Genomic DNA, 20,177 nt, shown 5'->3' on the forward strand with positions numbered 1-20,177 from the left:
CGAGATGTATTCTAAAATATTTGGGATGTTCTATTTTGGACACAAAAGATGTGCGGAACACCCGTGTCCCACCGCCCAGCTTAGGAACAGTATGTACCAGCCAGGACCCCCTTCAGCGGCTGCCCCGTCCACGCCCCTCCAGGGTAACCACAGCCCTGAATGCCTGACTTTTGCCTAACTTTGTACTTTTACTACGTTAGTCTTTATCCCAAAGCGTTATATGGTCGTTTTACATGTTTTCTAAGTTTACACAAATAGTATCAGACTTTTTCCTCTCTAACGAGTGAGCGTCATCGTCGTGGCTCCCGTAACCTCTAACTCGCGGACCCCTCTCTCCACGACCCCGACCCGCCAGACGCGGCGGTGCTTCCCTGGCCCCACGAAGTGCCTGGCTCCCCGGGCCCTTTCCAAGGGACTCCCGGGAGAGGACAGACGGCCCCGCGCCAGGAGCCCGCCTCTCGAGCCGCCTGACTCGCAGCTTCTCCTCTCGAGGACAAATCAGGCAGCCACCGGGCGCCTCGCGCACGGCCGCAGCTCCCCGCGGAGCACGGGAGCCCGGCAGCCCGGCTGCGTCCCGTTACGCTGGCGCTGGTCACCCGACGGGCGCAGAGGGCGTGGCGCCGGCTGACTCCTTGCACGCGCCCGCGGCGGGCCGCCCGAAGCCCTTTGTCTCTCTCGGGCTCCCGTCCCCCGCCCCTCCCCTGCGTCCCCATTGGCTGTTGCCCCGGCCCGGGGCGGGAGTGCAGGGAGCGAGTGGGCGGGGCCGCGTGGCGTCAGCGCAAGATGGCGGCCTCGGCGGCGCTGCTCCTGCGCTTGCGAAGCGGGCTCCGGCTCGGCGCGCGGGGACTGTGCGCGAGGCTGGCGACGCCGCCTCCCCGGGCCTCGGACCAGGTGAGCAGGACGGGGGTGGCCCTCGGGTGCAGGCTCCCTTCCCTGGAGCTCCGGGCGGACCGTCGCCGCCCGGGGGTTCTGGGACGCAGCGCCTCAGGGTGCTGAATGGAACGCCGCCCGCGTTGGGCGCGCTTCCCTGCCTCCCGGGGTGGGCAACGCTTCCTCCCCTCGGCTAGATGCTGGGGGCTCAAGCGCATCCTCTGGACCCCACTTCCTCTGAACCCCACTTGGGCGCCTGGGGAGGGGGGTCATCTGTTCTCATCTCAGTGGCCGCTCGGGTAATACTTGAGTGCGAGGGCCTCGGGACGCTGGCCTTGGGGGTGTTTCCCCGAGTTGGTGGTGGTGGTGGCGAGGTGGATGTTCGGGCTTCTCATTCGACCTGCCTCCATGTTGACAGAGACCCAGCCATTCTGACCTGCAGTCCATCACTTCCGTGCCCTACTTCCACAAGCCCCTGCTGCCATCCCTTCTCTTTGCCTTGCTACCGTGAGCCCCAGGCATCCGGAGGCTTTAAACCCCCGTCCCATAGCCTTGTGTGTTCTGTTGCCTTGCTGCAAGCATCCCAATGTCCAGCCAAGCTCCCGGATTTCATCTCCTTCGTCTGCTTTTCTGGGCTTCAGGCCCTCCAGTCCTTTGCCTCCAAGATCCTGGGCACCCGGCCTGTCAACTCCTGAACTCCTGGGATCCTGGCGCCGGAGAGTCTAGTTCTTGACCATTCTCAGAGACCCAGTCTCTTGGCTGCCCCTCCAGGGACACATCAGCCGGAGGCCATGTGGGTGACTGCTTCCCTGCTCTTGACCTTGATTCTTCTCTGACCAGGGTGCCCGAAGCACTCTGACCTTCTCTTTCTTCTCTCTTGGCCAACCTACCCTCTCTCGATTGCAGGCAGCGGAAATCGGGAGCCGAGCTGGCACAAAGGCCCAGGCCCAGGGGCCACAGCAGCAGCGGGGCACGGAGGGTCCCAGCTACGCCAAGAAAGTTGCCCTCTGGCTTGCTGGGCTGCTCGGTGCCGGTGGAACCGTGAGCGTCGTCTATATCTTTGGTGAGGGACATATCCCTGCCCCCCCAGTTTTGTTCTGTTGGCCCTGTTTTCTACTGCAGAACCTATTCCTCTTTCCTCTAAGGGCTCCCCTGTGTTCATTCCCTGGCTCCTCCCTCAATAGGGCAGCCAACTAGAACGTCTACCTTGGAAATGGGGGAAGTCTCCCTTTTACTCACTTTGTTCAAGGTCCTGCTCTTTCTCGTTGGTTCCTGTACTAGGCTACAGGGTGTGAGTGGGAAGAGAGGAAGATGGGGAAAGACAGACCTGGACTGGCTTCCTAAGCTACTCTGCCCTCAGCACCCAAAACTCCAGCCCTCCCCAAGTCCCTCTATCCCTCAGAAACCCAGGAGACCCAGGGGTCCTGGCTACCAGCCCCCTCCTCTCTTGATCTCAGTAGACCACGCCTCTAGCCCTCTTGCCTCAGACCCAGGAGTGCAGCGCCCTGCCCTCTTCCTCCCTCAGGACCCAGGCGACCAGGCCCCCAGGCCTCTCATTCATCCCTGTCTCCCTTGCAGGAAACAACTCTGTGGATGAAACTGGTGCCAAGGTGAGGGGGACGGAGACCCAGAGGCCTTACCGGGGGTCTACTCCTGTGGGTGCCCTCCCCTGAGGTCTGTGCAGGCTCATTTCTGGTCTGGGGTGAGCCTCTTCCTCCCAGGGACCTTTGCCTACTCCTCCCAGGGCCCCGGAGATTTCTTTTCTGGGTGTGATGGGATTGTGCCTCTGCCATCCCAAACCCTCCATTTTTCTCTCTGCCTCCCAGATTCCCGATGAATTCGACAATGGTGAGTAAACAGACACAGATTTTGGGGTCCCCTGACCCTCCCTGCTCTGCCATTTGTAGGGGTGTTTCCCTCTCCATCTGATGGCCTTGGCTTCTCCTTCCCTTAGGGGGTGGGGGATCCAGCAGCTGGGTGGCTTTGGGGGGAGGGGCATCACAGAGCCCCAGCCCCCTTCCCTGGCCCCTCAGCCCAGGAGCAGATGGTCAGGGATGGGTGGGGGAGGGGAATCCGGGGTGGGAGTGCTTGGGGAGACCGGGCTCTCTGTTGCCAGACACATGGCTTCCTGTGCCTTGGATCTGAGCATCTGCAGTCCCTCACCCCCTCTTTATGACAGCCTCCTTTCTTCCCCCGGCTCCTCATTTCCAAAACAATGCCTCCGTCCTCCCTCCCCCTTTTGGTTAACCAGCTTTGGGGGAGTTTCTGACAAATTGGATAGTAGAGAGTAGTTGGCAATTCTGTCACACCTGGCCCTTTCCAGGAGAAAAACAAAATTGGTAAGTCCAGAAAGCCACCTGTTTGTGCTGGGGGAGTTTGCAAACCAGCATGTTAGTACATTGATTTTTTTAAACTAGGCAGGTGGAAAAGTATGCTGTTTTAACTGGGCAGGTGTAGAATCATACTGGTTTAAACAAATCAGCGTACTAATTTAAACTGGGCAGGTAAACATGCAGGTTGAAAACGTGTGTGTTTCTTAGCTTCAGTGGTTCCGACGTTTTGCTTTGGAAAAGGCAGGCCCCGTAAATAGTTGTTTAACTGGACTAGAAAAACTGTGGGCAGTCGTGTAAGATGCCTGTTTTAAACTGGATTCAGTATATTCGCTTAAACCAGGATTTTTCAACTTTGGCTCTATTGATTCTTTGGATCAGATAGTTGTTTGTTGTGGGGGAGTGTCCTGTGTGTTGTAAGATATTTAGCGGCACCCTGGTCCTCTACCCACTAGACGCCAGTGTTGTGACATCAATACTGGAGTCAAAAATGTCTCCAGACACTGCTCAATTTCCCGGAGGAGGGGGACAAAATTGCTCCTCGTTGCGAACCACTGGTTTGAAGTATCCAGCTGTGTGTATATGTTCACTGTGATTTAACTAGACTCAGCGTCCTGGCTTAAAGCGGGCAGATCTAGAAGCCTAGGTTCAAAACGGACTAAATATACTGGCGTCATGTCCGCAGGTCTCTCCGTGTGTGGGTTTTAAGTGGGCAGGCGTGTGAATGTTCTGTTTTATACCTGGGGTGGTGTGTGGGTATAAAGATTCAGGTTAAAACTGGGCAGGTGAATAAAAACATCTGTTCCTACCTGGCGGCTATGTCATTGCCTTCTACCTTTGGGCTTAGAAATGAGCTGGTTCAAACCAGGTGGGAGTGTAGACCGGTTTCTGATAGATAAACTCCGGTTTGTCTGGGAGGTTGAGCAGTGGCTTATCTTAGAATCTCTTTTTGCCCTGGCGTTCTCTAGATCCAATCCTGGTACAGCAGTTGCGCCGGACATACAAATATTTCAAAGATTATAGACAGGTGAGCAAGAGCCCTGGGCCCAGGCCCCATCCCTCCGTCCCCAGTTCCCTGTCTCCCCGAGTGCCCCCATTTTGTCCTTCGTCCACAGATGATCATCGAGCCCACCAGCCCCTGCCTTCTCCCAGACCCTCTGCGGGAGCCGTACTACCAGCCGCCCTACACCCTGGTCTTGGAGCTCACTGGCGTCCTCCTGCACCCTGAGTGGTCGGTGTGTCCTGGGGAAGGCAGCGGGTTGGGGACATAGGGTAGAGCAGGGTGGCCAGATTGTGATGATGTGGTTAAGAACGTAGACTCGGGAGCCAGGCTGGGGTTCAGAGCAGCTCTGCTGTGTGATTCTGGGGAGGAGGTATGCCCTCTCTGGCCCGCTTGCCTCAGTGGTGCTACCCCTGCCCCGTAGGCTGTTGTAAGTGCCCCAAGTAAGGGCTGCAGAGGAGTCGGCTGGTGTTCTGGGCCCCACACCCTTCAGACTCTCAGACCCTCAGTCACAGCCATGTACTCCTGACCCCCCCCGAGGGCCACAAAGACAGGGGGAGAGCACTCTGGTTCTGGGAGTCTCCAGGCTGGGTCTTTGTCGTCCTGGGAGCCTTGGGGGCCTTGGATCTTGGTGTTTCACTGCTTTCACTGCTCCCCAGCTGGCCACGGGCTGGAGGTTTAAGAAGCGTCCGGGCATTGAGACCTTATTCCAGCAGCTGGCCCCTTTGTATGAAATCGTCATCTTCACGTCGGAGACTGGCATGGTGAGGCCCCCGGCAGAGGAGGGGGGTCGATGTGGCGGGGGATCTGCAGGGCCGGGGCTCAGCCTGACTGTGTTCTCCCATCCCACCCAGACTGCGTTTCCACTCATCGACAGCGTGGACCCCCACGGCTTCATCTCCTACCGCCTGTTCCGGGACGCCACAAGATACATGGATGGGCACCATGTTAAGGTGCCATGTGGGGGTCATGGGTGGGCCTCTGGGATTTGGGGGAGCTGGCACTTCCTGAGGGAAAGAGGACCCAGTTCTGACCCCAGCCTCAACCCTACATCTGGTTCTGGTCCAGGTCTGATTCTAGCAGGATGGCAGCCCGCCCTCAGTCTGGGCTGGGCCTCTAGGCCCTTCTCCCTTCCCCAGAGTCTGGGAGTGGGTGTGGGGGGAAATGAGGTCTCCCCAAGGAAGACAGTTGGGGGTAAGGGGTAGGGACGTGAAAGCTGGCAGCTGTTTTTTGTCTCTGTGACTGGAACTGAGTGTCTCTGGGATTGTGTAATTGTAGTAGCTTATATGAGACTCTGATTAGGGTTGGTTTGATCTGGTGTCTGTTGCTGTCACCAGCAATGTATCCAGGGGTCCAGGAGTCTGTGAATGGGTCTCTGTTGGTCTGGTTCCAAGCATCTGTGTGTCTAAGTGGCTATTGGGTTTCTGACCATGTCTTGGTGGGCCTGTGGGTCTACGTAGTTCTTCAGGGTGCAGAAGGACGTGGGCCGTGATTGAGGTCTTGGAGGGTCTGTGTGTGGGTACCTGTCTGAGTGGCTCCCGTGTGTTGTGGTAGATCTGTCTGCACCTCTTTGTCTGGATGAGAGGTTTGCAGACCTGCAACAATCACCTGGGGCAGTGGTTAACCACATGAGCGCCCGGCGCCCTTTTCAGGGAACCTGCACATCAGCCTGTCTGCGTGCCAGGGCTGTGACTAGCCCCCAGCTCCCTGGGGGGTTTGGTGCTGTCATCCCAGCCTGCTCTTGGGGAGGCCCCGTCGTGGTGATCCCAGTGTGCAGTGCCGTGTGTGCGTGTATCTGTGTGTGTCTTTATCTGTCTCCCTCTCTCTCTCTGGGGGTTCCTGGTGGGGAGGGAAGGGGCACAGGCCTTAATCTGACCTATGGCCCACTTGCAGGACATTTCCTGTCTGAATCGGGACCCGGCCCGTGTGGTAGTCGTGGACTGCAAGAAGGAAGCCTTCCGCCTGCAGCCCTACAATGGTGTCGCCCTGCGGCCCTGGGACGGGAACTCCGATGACCGTGTCTTGTTGGACCTGTCTGCCTTCCTCAAGAGTGAGGCTGACCCCTGACCTTCTGGCTTCTGACCCCAGAGCCCTTGACCCTCAAGAGGGACGACAGACGCTTGATTCTAGCTTGTTTTTCCTGTAAAATGGGGTACTCGAGGTGCAGGCGATCCAGAAGCATCTTGCAGTCTTCAGAAGCTTCTTAGAATATTTGGGGTGCCCCTCTGGAGTACTTAGGGGGTGCTCAGGAATGTTCAGGGGTGCCCTTTTAGAGTGTTGAGAAGCGTTCCAGGCAGTTTCGACCTTTACCCTCATGGGCCCTGGCCTGCTCTGGCCTCCACCCTGGCTGACCCTCGCCTGCTGTGCCCGCAGCCATTGCCCTGAACAGCGTGGAGGATGTGCGGACGGTGCTGGAGCACTACGCCCTGGAGGACGACCCGCTGGAGGCTTTCAAACAGCGGCAAAGCCGGCTGGAACAGGTGGGCGCTCCGATCCCCAGCCTGGTGGGGACACCACGTCAGTTCCCGGGCTCCTGAAGGAGGAGCCCTGGAGCAGCCTGTCTCCGCCCTGATACCTTCTCTTCCGTACCGCCTGCCCCGTGGGGCTCTTGTGTGACTTGGTCTGCAGCCTGCTCTGAGAAGAGGAGGCAGGAAACGCCGAGCATTTGAGATAGGTCTGGGAGAGGGGTCACCTTGAGGGGCTTGCGCAGGTCTGGAAGGAGGGATCCCTGGACACTTGGCCCAAGGGTCTGGGCAAGGAATTCTGGGGCTTCGTGTGATCTTGGTCGTTTGGAAGTAGGGCTAAGAATATGGATTGAGTCTGGGAAAGAGGTTCCCAGGGGTCTATGCTGAGGTTGACCAGACTCTGGGTTGGGTCCCTGGGAGTAGACTCTAAGCTCCTGGGTGCCCGAAGGAGTCCCTGGAGATCTGTGATACCCCAGTGTCTAGACAAGGGGTCATAGAGCTCAGGGCTGGGCACTGGGGGCCCCAGGGAGCAGGACAGTGCAGTCTGGTGAAGGGTCTGGGGTAGGTTCCCAGGGTTCAGGGGAGGGACCCTGGTATCTGGGGAAGGGAATCGTGAGATTACCTGGGACTTGAGTCTGGGCTCCTGCGCCTCAGAGCTGGCTCTTGCCTGTGTCTGGCTGGTGTCCTGGGGGTTTGGGGAAAGGAGTCTGGGCTGGGCAGAGGTTTGAGAACGGTGGTCCCTGGGCTGAGGGCTGGGGACCTGGGAGTGTGGCAGGAGGCTCTGTCCGCCCCGGCTGACCCTCCCTCCTCTGTCTGTCCCCGGCCCCAGGAGGAGCAGCAGCGCCTGGCCGAGCTCTCCAAATCCAGCAAGCAGAACCTCTTCTTCGGCTCTCTCACCAGCCGCCTGTGGCCTCGATCCAAACAGCCCTGAGCTCTGGGCCTCCTCAAACTCAATACTGGGGCCCAGGCCCCAGTGCTCCCAGACCACGGCTTGGGCGGCCACGTGTCCAATAAAGTCCATCCCCGACGCCACACTCCTGTGTCCGGAGAGTCTCCAGATGGGGGCATCGGGGTGAGGTCCGGGACTCGGGTCATCGCACACAGTGGCTCACTGGCTGCCGAGCCCAGAGCGGCTGCCTCGGTGGATCAGGGCTGGTTTGGAATCCTGGCCCAGGAATCCGAAAGCCTGGGTCCTGCTCTGGCGTGTCTTCCCGTGTGCTGTGCCGTCTGCAGGAAACGCGTCTCCCTCTTTGGCCCCAGATTCCCCAGCTGTGGAAAAGAGAAGAGAGGATGGCACAAGGGGTTTTGAAGCCAGGTAGCGGCCAGGCTGCTCTGGAAGTCGGAGTGTGGGCTCGGGGTGGGGGTGCACGGAGGTGGCCCCTCAGGAGGGCAGCTGCTGCCCGCTGCGCCTGCTGCAGCCCTGGGGGAAGGGGAATGGAGATGCTGCATCTTCTGATTTTCCAGTAGAAGCCAGAAATTGAGATTTTTAGATTAATCTCCAATTTTTAAATGTTGGCTTTTAACTAACACAGGCAGACCGTGTAGCAGCACTTGGCAACGGAACTTTCTGCGATGTTCGCCCAAGTTCTCTGTCTGCGCCGTGCAGTCCAGCAGCCAGTGCGGGGGGTTGTTGACTGCATGAAGCGTGGCTAGGGCTAACTGCGCGATGGGAGGAATTCCCATTTTAATCCGGTTGAGTTTAAATAGCCGTGTGTGGCTGCTGCCTCCTGCATTGGACGGCACGGTTGTGGGTTGTTTAAGAGTGGGAGATCCAGACTGCCCCGAATTCAAATCCAAGCTCTATCGCTTGCTGGCTTGTGTGACCTCGAGCAAGTTCCGTCACCTCTCTGCCTCAGTTTCCACATCTATAAAATAGTCATAATAGTACCCACTCCACAGGCTGGGTTGACTGCTGAGCGAGGCACTCCCTGTAGGTGCTCAGATGGCAGCTATGTGAAGCTAGTCAGGGCACCTTCCTGCCTCAGTTTCCTTCTCTCTGAAGTGGGGGCATGATGGTGCCCATCTTAGTGGAGTGGTGCTGAGGGGTAGAGGGACGGTTCATGCTCAGGCTGTGCGGATATTCCCTGGGGCTCACCAGGCCACGCCGGGCATTCTCGCGTTGCCATATCCTGTGCCAGCTGGGCTGTCCCAGCCTCTCCTGCTCCCGCCAGCTTTAGTGCTAACACCAGTTAAAGATTTTCGGAAGACCTTCCCTGGTGTTTGTGATAAAATGTATTTAAAACTCTGTGGGCCAAATGGAACCTGTGAACTCAAGAATTTTTAAAAGGCTCACAGACATGTGCAACGAAGAATTAAAATTTGCACACAACCCACCCCCCCAACCCCAAGATGGACTGGCTCTAACCCAGGGGAGGGTTGGCCGATGTCCCCAGGACGCCGTAGCTTGAGGACGGCCCAGGATTGAAGGAGGGGCCTGCCTTTTCTTTGCATGTGGCTTTAAGGATTGGAGCCTGTCTTAAGGGAACGCAGAGGTGGAGACAGGCTTGTGTGTCTGGGGACTGTCATCCTGGGGAGAGAGTTGTGGACAGACAGACAGCCACTGCAGCGGGTGACACACTGAGCCCCATGGAACCTTCTGAGGAGCCTTTTGAAATGTGACTCAGACCTGTCCACCCACAGGGCAGGAAAGCAGGAAGTGCGTTTGTCCTGTGCCTCCTGTTCCCCACTGGTCACCATCGGCCCCTGGGGCTTAAGGCTCTAGCACTGGGGCTGGCACATGCTTCATTGCCCACTGGTTCTCGGGCCTCTCCCCAAGCCTGGTGCTGGCTCAGGGAGGGTGCTGGCGGGCCACACCTGCTCAAGGCTGGAGGGCGCGAGGGGAGGGCAGGGCCTGACTCGTGCACATGCAGCCTCTGAGACACTGACACCCCGAGATTCTTAAATGACACAGCCTAGGATGCTGTCCTAAGATGCTCTGGGCACTAGGCTGCATTGTGGCATCAGCTGATGGGCGGGATTGGGGCCGCTTTGAGGCTTACCCCAGGCCCTGGATTCCCAGGTCACACCATGCGCAAGCCCTGGGACCTGGGGCAAGGGGTCCAGCATCTCAGTTTCCTCATTCATGAGAGATTAATAATGGTACCTCCCTCATTCCTTCACTTACTCAGCTAATACTTTCTCAGCACCCACCGCCAGGCCTGGTCCTAGGCACTAGAGTGCGTCAGTGGGCAAATCAGATAAAAAGTTCCGCTCTCATGGAGCTGATGTTTTCTTGAAGGAAACAGACAATGGTCAGGTATTGGGGTAATGAATGTGTAAAGAAAAACAGTATGGTAAGGAGATGGAGTGGTCTTGGGACTTCGGGTGCTGTTTTAGATTAGCTGGAACAGTCAGGGAAGGCCTCTTGGGAGGGTGTGTTTGAGTGGAGACAAGGATGAAATGAGGAAGCCAAGGGAATATCAATGTGCCAGGCATGGTCAACCTCAAGGCCTTTGCACTTGCTATTCCTGCTGCCAGGAATGTTTCTTCCCAGGATCCATATGGCTTACCCTCCTCTTCTTTAGGTCTTTGCTCAAATGTCACCTCAGCATGGCCTGTGGGCTCTAAGGTTGGCACACAAGGACAAGTCCTGAATAGCCAAAAAGACACTTGGAAATCCCTTAAAGTACATTTCACACTCAGACATGAGAGAAGTCACATGAAACACTATTGTGCCTGGCACAAACCCTCAAGAAGGCTGGCTTTTACTCTTTTTAAAGGTTTAGAGATATCTCAGACCTGGAATCCAGTACCCTCCAAAATTATTATCCAGACCATGAATTTATCTCCTCCCACAGCTGGTTCTAATGGCTGTCCAAGTTCCGTTTGAATGTCTCCTCTGACGGGAAGCTCATTCCTCCACCGACCTCAGTACAGGCCCTAATTTGCCTCCTAGTAACTGGCCCGGGTGGTCTGGCTCTGCGCTTTGGGGCCACAGAACCTGTTTGAGAAGGGGAGATGTGGAGGGAGGGCCCCAAATGTCAGCCTTAGAATCTCGGGGTGTTTTTGAAGGTCCTGGGGAGCCATGGAAGAGTCTGCAGGAGAGGGATGTGGTCAGATTTGTGCTTAGAAAGACCCCATAGGCCAGAGTGGTCAGGGCGGGGACAGAGGAACGGCAGGGGGCTGTGGGAACTCAGAGGAGTGGCCTGACCCCTTGGGGAGTGTTTAGGGAAGGCCTCCTACAGGGGGGGAGGGCTGACGGGGGAGACCGGAATTAACTAGAGAAGGGGGGCGGAAGAATAGAGCAGTATAGAGGGAAAACCCGTGCCAAGGAAGCCGGGATGTTCTGCGCCAGTCGAGCACGGCCTTCGCCACCTCCCCTCCCTGACTCCAGTCCTCAGGATCAAGAGAAAACTACAGGGAATTCTTGGATTCACTGAAAATTACCGAGCACTTCCGGATGCCGGGCTCTGCTGTACGGATTAGTCTCACTTCTCTAAAAGAAGAACGTGTACAAATGGAACCCGGGTTCCCCCCTATAAGTATTAGCCTCTAGATATTAACATTTTTTATCTTGGGGGATCTTACTCCATCCAGAGGGCTTTGCTCTGCACCTGGCACGGAGCGAGTGCTTATGACCCGAGGGCCAGGACATCTGCTCCTGACTAGCTGTCCTTGCGGTGGTCCTGGAATACTAAGGGGCTTCTGGAGGGCCCGGGGTGCCCCCCCATTCATCCGGGAGGGACGGAGGGGCCCTGAGCCGGGAAGACGGAATTTCCTGCCCATTTGCTCCTCACACCTTCTGGAGGCCAAACGGGCAGCCCAGCTGCGTTTGCCCCAAAGGGGGAGGGGCAGGGCCGCCCAGCAGATGGCGGCATTTCCATACAGCTGGGAGCCCCCTCGGAGGCCGGCCGCCTCACCCTGGCGTCTCGTGCATCTGTGATGCCGGGTTTGGGAGGATGGCTTTGTCTTGGGGAGGGCAACACACACAGGCGCACACACACACCCACAGGGGTCCACAAAGAACCCCAGCTTTTCATCGTATCTGCACATCAAGACTCCTTCACACATGCATCCTCAGTCGTTTACTTGCAAAGACCCCACCACACACACACAGCTACCTAGGGGCACCTGCATGGACCACAAAGTCACAGCTTCATAACTTCATACGACTACACACAGTGGTCCAGGATCTCATACACTCATACACAATCATGAGGTCATGTACACCTCCATTCTCCCAGGCAGGTGCGCACGCATGCACGTGCACACACACAGTTTTAGAATTATTTACAACCCCACAAACAGGCTTCACCACACACAATTTCAGGCACGCGTGGAGCCACACGGTCTCACCTAGACACACAATCACAAAGTCATGTAGTGCACTCTCCAGTAAGTAGCTTTTGCTCACACCACACACACACTACAGAATCTTAAAATCATACACAACCCCACAAACAGGCTTAGCCCCCTCACCCCACGCCATCCTCAGGCACACACAAAGTTACACGCACAACCACACACAACATCATCCACTTACTACACTGCCTGTGCCCACGACAGAGTCTCACGGGTCCTACTGCAGCTTCCCTCCCTCTGCGACCCCCTCCCATAGGGTCCCCGGGAGCCGGCGGCTGCCTCAAGGGGCGGAGCCGTCCCCTCAGATATAAGGCTCCGGAGCCTGCAGCTGCGGCTCCCGAGACCCCGAAAGGCCATGGGCTCCCCGCGGATGCCCCAGCTCCTGTCCCAGATGGTGATTCTGGCGCTTATTTTCCTTCCCCAGGTCAGAGCAGGAGTGGAAAGGGATGCATGGGAGGGGGTGCAACCCAGGGGTCTCGGCGAGGGGGCCCGGGGAGGACGAGACGCCTGGGTCCCGCCGGCCCACTAACCCTGTGCCCCTTTGCGCCCCAGGCAAGGCCGGCCGGCGTCTTCGAGCTGCAGATCCTCTCCTTTGGGCCGGGCCCAGGCCCGGGGGCCCCGCGGTCCCCCTGCGGCTCCCGGGGCCCCTGCCGCCTCTTCTTTAGGGTCTGTTTGAAGCCAGGAGTCTCCGAGGAGGCCGCTGAGTCTCCGTGCGCCCTGGGCGCGGCGCTGAGCGCGCGCGGACCCGTCTACACCGAGCAGCCCGGAGCGCCGGCGCCTGACCTGCTGCTGCCCGACGGCCTCATGCGCGTGCCCTTCCGGGACGCCTGGCCGGTGAGACCCGGCCCCGGGCCGCCCGTACGGGAGGCCTTACCCAAACCTCGACCGCCTTGAGCCCTCCAACTTCCAAGACCCCCAAACCCTACACATTGGGGACCCCAAATCTAACTCCAACTTGCCCTCTAGGGATCCCAAATCTTCTGCTCCTAGCTCTGCACGCTTCAGACCCCAAATCCCAAGAACACCTGGAAATCCTAAATTCACAGAACTTGACTTCTTTTCCTTGGGGATCCCAAAACACTGGGATCCTCATCTTTATCCCGAAATCTCTTTGCACCTAGGGACCCTCCCACACCCTGTCTTGGAGACCCCCAATCTCCTCTCACCTTATCCCTTCTCAGATCTTCCAGGTGGGGCCCACATTCATGACTCTTGCGCCTCCAAAATCCTATCTCCCATCCCACAACCCCAGAAGCACAGAAGCGAACAGACTTGTATTTGAATTCTAGACCCTTGTCCTTTTGGGCAAGTGACTTTCCCTTTTCCAGCCTCGGTTTCCTCATCTGTAAAATGGGATAATCAGGGCACCTCACAGGGTCCCTTTTGTGGGATTCAAGCAGGTATCTCGAGTATAGTGCTTACCACATAGTAAGTTCTCAATAATGAAGGTCCTTCCTTCCCTGGGCCTGTCCCTGTGGGAATTGTCCCTTGCCTGCCTGGTCCCTGGAATGGTCATCACCCCTAAATTCTGGCCTTCATCAAGTACCTGCCCTGAGCCCTGTCTCCCCCCCACCTTCCTCTCCCCCTTCCTCCACCCACAGGGCACCTTCTCTCTCATCATCGAAACCTGGAGAGAAGAGTTAGGAGAACAGATCGGAGGTGAGTGTCTTCAGTCTTGGGCCTGTGGTGGGGAGTGCAGGGTCTCCCGGGAGTTGGGGCCCCACGTGAGGGCCAGGAGGGTGACATGGGGCTGTCTGGAGGGCGGGGCATTCACGGGATTGCTGGACGCATGATATCACCCCAGCTCCTGGAGAGCGGTGCTGGGTGCGGATGGCTCCAGGGCTCTTGGCGTGTCAGCAGAGAAATGTCCTGGGACTGGATGTAGGAGCCCACGGTCCTCATAGCGGGTGACGTGGGGGAAGCTCTCTGACTACCTTGAAATTGAAGCCACTGGAGCTGGTTACAGCATCTCACAGTCCTACTGTCGCCATCTGACTTTGAGAACCCAGGCTACTTCTGGTTCTTTCACGCGAAGCTTTGTCACTTTGTCCCTAGAGGACCCAGGGAGCCCTATGGGGTGCCGCAGGCTCACCAGAGAGAATACTGAGCGGATGTTTCAGCGAGGCATATGGGGCGACCCTTAATGGCTGGGGGGCGGGGCGGGGGACTTTGGCGTTATGTAAGGCCCACAATGGGGTCCCTGTCATCTTTCTGATACAGGAAGATCTAGAGGCAATTTGGGGGTGTTATGACCTCACTTCAAGAGAACTGTTATTGTCCCTTGGCACTATCTCATCACTACTTTTAAGATACAAAGATTCTGGGGCAAGATATGGGGACATTTCGGCTTCTCTGGGAGAACTGTGTTATCGTGATGGTCACAGGGTCCTAGATGGATCAGAGGTCCTGGGGCGCATTAGGGGGTTTACAGCCTTGCTAACGGGGTAACTGCCATTCTCACCGTGTCAACGGGACCCCCCCGCCCTCCGCCTCCCAGGGCTCGAAAAGGGGAGTTGTGGCCTCGCTAGGAGGGGCGCGGGGGAGGGCGAGCCAGCCCCGCAGCGCCCCGCCTTCTCCCCGCAGGGCCCGCCTGGAGCCTGCTGGCGCGCGTGGCCGGCCGGCGCCGCCTGGCGGCCGGGGGCCCGTGGGCCCGGGACGTGCAGCGCGCAGGCGCCTGGGAGCTGCGCTTCTCGTACCGCGCGCGCTGCGAGCCGCCCGCCGTCGGGGCCGCGTGCGCGCGCCTCTGCCGCCCTCGCAGCGCCCCCTCGCGGTGCGGCCCGGGACTGCGGCCCTGCGCGCCGGCCGAGGAGGACTGCGAGGCCGCGCGTGAGTCCCGCGTCCCTCCCACCCCGTCCCCGGGCCCCCACTGCGCTCCGCTCGCGGCCCCCAGGCCCCTCTCACAGCCCGGGGACTCCCTTCCGGGAACTGAGGACCCCGTCCCTCCCTAGCCCCGCTCCTGGTCTTTAGTCCTCCAGCCGCCCAGCTACCACTTTCAGGGAAACTGAGGACTCGAGATTTCTCTCCAGCCTTCCTGGGCACCCTTCCCTCTTCCCAGCAGTCTTATCGCCCCAAATAGGAACTCCACTCCCGTTTCCCATGCTGGTGTCCCCCAGTTCCTCCCCTAACCCAGACCCACACCCCTTTCCAGATGCTAGGACCACCAAAGCTTCTAATTCTGGGGCCCTCCCTACCCCCACCCAGGAGCCTGGAAACTCCTCCCCAACCCTTCCACCCCCAGGGGTCCTTCAGCCTCCCTCCCTACGATTGCATGCCAGACCCCAATGCTTTCTAAAGCTTGGGACCCCCGACCTCCACCTTGGGTACCCTCAGACCCCTCCCCAAATTTCTGAGCCCCATCAAAGCCCCTAGGAGTCCCAGGCTTGTCCAGATCCCCCCCGCCCCCCCAAGATCTGCCCCAATCCATCTCCCCTGAAAGTCAGGGGTCGCTCCCTAGTCCCCAGTGCCCTCATTCTCCTCTCTCCAGCTCAGACCTGCGAGCCCCACTGCACTCTCCTTCCAAGACTCTGGAGCCCAATGCCCTGGGTTCAAATGCTCACTCTGCCACTTCCTAGCTGGGCAAGTCACCCCGCCTCTCTGAGCCTCAGTTTCCCTGTTTGTAAACTGGGGTGGCAATACCTTCTAGCCCAGAGGGTTGTCTGTTGCAAGGATGAAGCAAAGTGATGCATGGAAAGCCCTCCGAAACTTCTGTGATCTCCCTCCTCCTGACCCTGGCCGTCATCCATTCGCCTCTGCCTCTCCTTCCCCCCCCAGCGGCCTGTCGAGCCGGCTGCAGCTCCGAGCACGGCTTCTGTGAGCAGCCCGGTGAATGTCGCTGCCTGGAGGGCTGGACTGGGCCCCTCTGCACCGTCCCTGTCTCCACCAGCAGCTGCCTCAGCCCCAGGGGCCCATCCTCTGCCACCCCTGGATGCCTCGTCCCTGGGCCTGGGCCCTGTGATGGGAACCCGTGTGCCAACGGGGGCAGCTGCAGTGTCAGTATCACCGCCTCCCCCCTCATCCTGATCGGCACTTTGCCCTGGGAATTCCCACCGTCCCCCTGTCTGGGGCTCCATGGAACAACAGCTTGGGGGATGCTGGGGTGCTGTCAGGGAGGGCTTCCCGGAGGGGTCCAGCCTTGAAGTAGGATGAGGTGATGGGAGTGGGACTGGGGAGCGCACCCCCGGCGGGTGGCACCTAAAGGTGTGGACTTGGGAACGATTGGGGGGCGGGGGGGTCCTGTGGGGCCACAAAGTGCGCCCCCTCCCGGAGGGCTAGAGAACAACTCAGGGCCCAAGGTAGGGGGCGGTGGGGCCAGGTGGGTTGGGAATCTGGGACGGAGGGGGCATCAGAGAAGGCTTCCTGGAGATGAGCCCGGGGCTGTGGCTTCTGAGGTCCGATTGGACTGAGGGGTGGTGATGGGAGAAGGTAGACCACGCGAGTGGCCTGGTGTTCACTGGGATGAGGCAGCGCCCAGCGTGCGTCCCCTGGACGCTGCCACCAGGGGACAGTGAGAGACACTCAGGGCTCAGGTTAGGGGGCGGGCCTGAGAAGGGGACATCAAGAGAAGGCTGCACGGAGAGGGTGGGCTTCGAGCTGGGACCTCCAAGTAGGACTCGGCGACGCGGAGAGAAACGGGGAGGGCAGAGCAGGCAGGTCAAGGTGTGGAGGTGGGGACGGATCTCCCTGGGCCCCCAGGGCGCTTCTCGGTGGGGAGGGGCAGGACCGAGGAGGGGGATGGGACTTTGCTCCAAGGAAAGCACCCGGGTCCGAAGTCCTCTTGCCCCTGCCCAGGAGACCCCGGGGTCCTTCGAGTGCGCCTGTCCCCGTGGCTTCTACGGGCTGCGGTGCGAGGTGAGCGGGGTGACGTGCGCGGACGGACCTTGCTTCAATGGCGGCTTGTGTGTGGGCGGCGCAGACCCCGACTCCGCCTACATCTGCCACTGCCCGCCCGGGTTCCAGGGCTCCAACTGCGAGAAGAGGGTGGACCGCTGCAGCCTGCAGCCGTGCCGGAACGGTGAGGCGGGGAGGGCGGACGCGAGGGAGGCGGCGGGGTCCCTGGCCGGCCAGGGCGCAAGAGCAGGGCCCGGCCCAGATAGTGCGGGGGGATGGAGGGGGGGTCCTCTCGGGCAGTGGCCTGGGGACGTGGCCCTCCCCCTCTGCCCAGCCTGTCTGTTCTTCTGGAAAACGGGCAAGGTGATATTCCTGTCTCATAAATATTTATTGAGCACCTACTGTGTGCCAGGCCCTGTTCTAGGCACTGAGGATAGAGCAGGGAACGAAACAGGCAAAACCCTCTGCCCTCGTAGAGCTGATGGGGCAGACGGGCAATAAACAAGATAAATAAGTAAATTATATCAGAGGTTAGATGGTGACCAAAACTGAGAAGAAAAATAAAGCCAGAAGGGGGATGGGGAGTGGGTGTGGGGTGGTAGGTTGACATTTTAGCTGAAGCGGTTAGGGAAGACCTTGCTGAAGGTCGACAGGGAGGGAGCCATGTGGGGATCTGGGGGAAGAGTGTTCCAGGCAGAGGGACTAGCAAGTGCAAAGGCCCTGAGGTAGGAAGGTGCCTGGTGTGTTGAGGATCACAGGGAAGTCAGTGTGGCTGGAGCAGAGTGAGTGAAGGGAGAGCGGGGAGAGGTCAGGGGGGTGACAGGGACGGATCCTGTGGGACTTCATGGGCCACGGGGAGGATTTTGGTTTCATCCTTAGATGGAGCCACAGGAGGGCTCTGAGCAGTGGTGACACCTGATCTAAGTGTTACCAAGAGTAAACTAGATCATGAATGGAAAGGGCTCTGCGCGTTCCTATTATAATAATACTGATCGTCTGCAAAACACTCAGTGAGTGTTCACTGTGGTCTCGGTGGTACCAGGGACCCCGCAGTGACCAGGACAGCTCTGGGCCCTACCCTCCTGGGGGGTACCAACCCGGAGGGGAAGACAGAGTCGTCCCCAGAGCTGAGAGCGGACAGGGCTGTGATGGGGGGAGCACAGGGCTGGGATGGAGGAAGAGTCAGAGAGGGCTTCCTGGAGGAGGGGACATCTGCGCAGAGCCCTGAAGGGTGAGCTCGGGAAGAGAAAACGTGACAAGAATGGGAGGAACGGAGGAAGGCAAATGGGAAGGGGCGTCCATTTCCGTCTGGTTGACGCCCAGAGAAAAAGAGAGACGCAGAGAGCCAGGGAGGCGAGGCCGAGTCAATCAGGACATCACCCGGAGGAAAGGAGGCGGGTCGCCTCCAGGGGCCGGCCCTGGAGTTAGATGGAGAGAGCGGGGACCCGGAGAAAGGGGCGGAGACAGAGCCGCGCCCTGACGCCCGCTCCCCGCAGGCGGGCTCTGCCTGGACCTGGGCCACGCCCTGCGCTGCCGCTGCCGCGCCGGCTTCGCGGGGCCGCGCTGCGAGCACGACCTGGACGACTGCGCCGGCCGCGCCTGCGCCAACGGCGGCACGTGCCTGGAGGGCGGCGGCGCGCGCCGCTGCTCCTGCGCGCTGGGCTTCGGCGGCCGCGACTGCCGCGAGCGCGCCGACCCGTGCGCCGCGCGCCCCTGCGCCCACGGCGGCCGCTGCTACGCCCACTTCTCCGGCCTCGTCTGCGCCTGCGCGCCCGGCTACATGGGCGCGCGCTGCGAGGTCCCCGTGCGCCCCGACGGCGCGCCCCACGGCGCAGGCGCGCTGCCCGCGGCCCCGCCCGGCCCGAGGCCCGGGGATCCGCAGCGCTTCCTTTGGCCGCCGGCTTTGGGACTGCTGGGGGCCGCGGGCTTGGCCGGTGCTGTGCTCTTGCTGGTCCACGTGCGACGCCGTGGCCCTGGCCGGGATACTGGGTCTCGCTTGCTGGCGGGGACCCCGGAGCCGTCGGTCCACGCGCTCCCTGACGCGCTCAACAACCTGAGGACGCAGGAGGGTTCCGGGGACGGCCCCAGGTGAGGGCTGGGCCGCAGACGTCAGCCTCGTCCCTCTTGGCTGCTTGCGTCAGTCTCCAAAGAGCAATGCCAAAGACCTGATTCCTTGATGGGCCTTCCTGATTGGGCCCTTCCTCTTACCCCAGCTCCAGCCCTTTCCTGATTCGGTCGTTCCCCAGTTCCCCTCTTTGGCTTTGGGGTCCCTTCCATGGTGGGTGGGGAAAACCAGATCTGAGAATGTCAACAGCCTGGATCTTACTCTTTTCCTCCCGCAGCCCGTCCGCAGATTGGAATCGCCCTGAGGATGGAGACTCTCGTGCGATCTACGTCATATCTGCTCCTTCCGTCTATGCTCGGGAGGTAGCTACCCGCTTCTACCCCCCTGCTCACACTGGGCAGAGGCAGCCCGCGCTTTTCCTGCAGCCCTCTTTTATGATATCTGTAAAATGAGTAGGGTGCAGACTCTGGAAGGCCCTTAAGCCCCGTTTTCAGTTCTGACCGTTCTATTTGGCATGCCTTTGGCTGTCATTTTGAGTTCCTTGCCATCTTCTCTTTGGATGACGGATGGAGCGTCTCCACCGGTTTCCGCGCACTCGGGAGAGGGTGAGGAGGCGGAGGGGCAGCCGTTTCTAATGCCTCCACCCGTTTCGTTTCTAGGCCTGAGCCGCCCTTCTCCATCAGCTCCTGGAGACAGAACCCGGATCTTTTTGGATTAACTTGGTGGTGCCCGATCTCTGCCTCAGACACTTTGCAGTTGAAGCGGGAAGGGGTGGCTGGGAGAATTTTCCCCGAAAGTTGTACATAACGGTTATTTATATCCTGTTTTTCTCGCTCCCCGTCTCTCCAGAGGCGTTTATAAAGGCTCTTATTTTGATCAGCTTTGACTCATCGGGTTGAGTGCTTTGTTTTTGGTGTTGGGGCTGAGGGGAGAGATTTTGTCTCCTGAGCAGAAAAATAGATAGCACTCTTGCGGGGGTCAGAAACAACTCAAAGTGGCTCAAACAAGAAAGAGGATTTATTAGTTCATAAAAATGAAAAACCCTGTGATAGTAGCTTCTGCAGGGCTGGATCCAGGGGCTGGGTGCCTTCCGGATCTCTCGTTGGCCCTGGGATGACTTGTGCGTAAACAGGCTTTCATTGGCCCTGGCTTGTCACGTGGCTGTGCCTGAGCCCCTGGCCAGGCAGTGTGGCTTATTCTGATTGGCCAGGCTTGCTCATTTGTCTCGTGTGTGGCAGGAAGTAAGGTCAGCCTGCCGAATCACATGGAATATCTGAATGAAGGAGTCTCCCTCCTTCTTCCAAAGATCGGGGTTTGTC

General features: G+C 59.1%; 2 protein-coding genes across 2 annotated transcripts; both read left to right on the forward strand.

The window, feature by feature from the left end:
* Window positions 1–398: 398 nt before the first annotated feature.
* Window positions 399–7,699, forward strand: TIMM50 (translocase of inner mitochondrial membrane 50). The gene is made up of 11 exons (XM_001497601.7): window positions 399–891; window positions 1,777–1,933; window positions 2,449–2,480; window positions 2,697–2,718; window positions 4,169–4,227; window positions 4,316–4,435; window positions 4,860–4,964; window positions 5,055–5,153; window positions 6,094–6,250; window positions 6,574–6,680; window positions 7,495–7,699. Exons 1-11 carry the CDS (start codon window positions 784–786, stop codon window positions 7,594–7,596), a joined length of 1,068 nt encoding a protein of 355 aa, XP_001497651.5. The 5' UTR covers window positions 399–783; the 3' UTR covers window positions 7,597–7,699.
* A 4,562-nt stretch (window positions 7,700–12,261) lies between these two features.
* Window positions 12,262–19,422, forward strand: DLL3 (delta like canonical Notch ligand 3). Its single transcript, XM_023649723.2, has 8 exons — window positions 12,262–12,390; window positions 12,519–12,800; window positions 13,568–13,625; window positions 14,550–14,792; window positions 15,738–15,955; window positions 16,755–16,977; window positions 18,290–18,881; window positions 19,136–19,422. Exons 1-8 carry the CDS (start codon window positions 12,322–12,324, stop codon window positions 19,308–19,310), a joined length of 1,860 nt encoding a protein of 619 aa, XP_023505491.1. The 5' UTR covers window positions 12,262–12,321; the 3' UTR covers window positions 19,311–19,422.
* Window positions 19,423–20,177: the final 755 nt, after the last annotated feature.

Source organism: Equus caballus, chromosome 10, assembly GCF_041296265.1.
Source record: "Equus caballus isolate H_3958 breed thoroughbred chromosome 10, TB-T2T, whole genome shotgun sequence".
Taxonomy (NCBI): domain Eukaryota; kingdom Metazoa; phylum Chordata; class Mammalia; order Perissodactyla; family Equidae; genus Equus; species Equus caballus.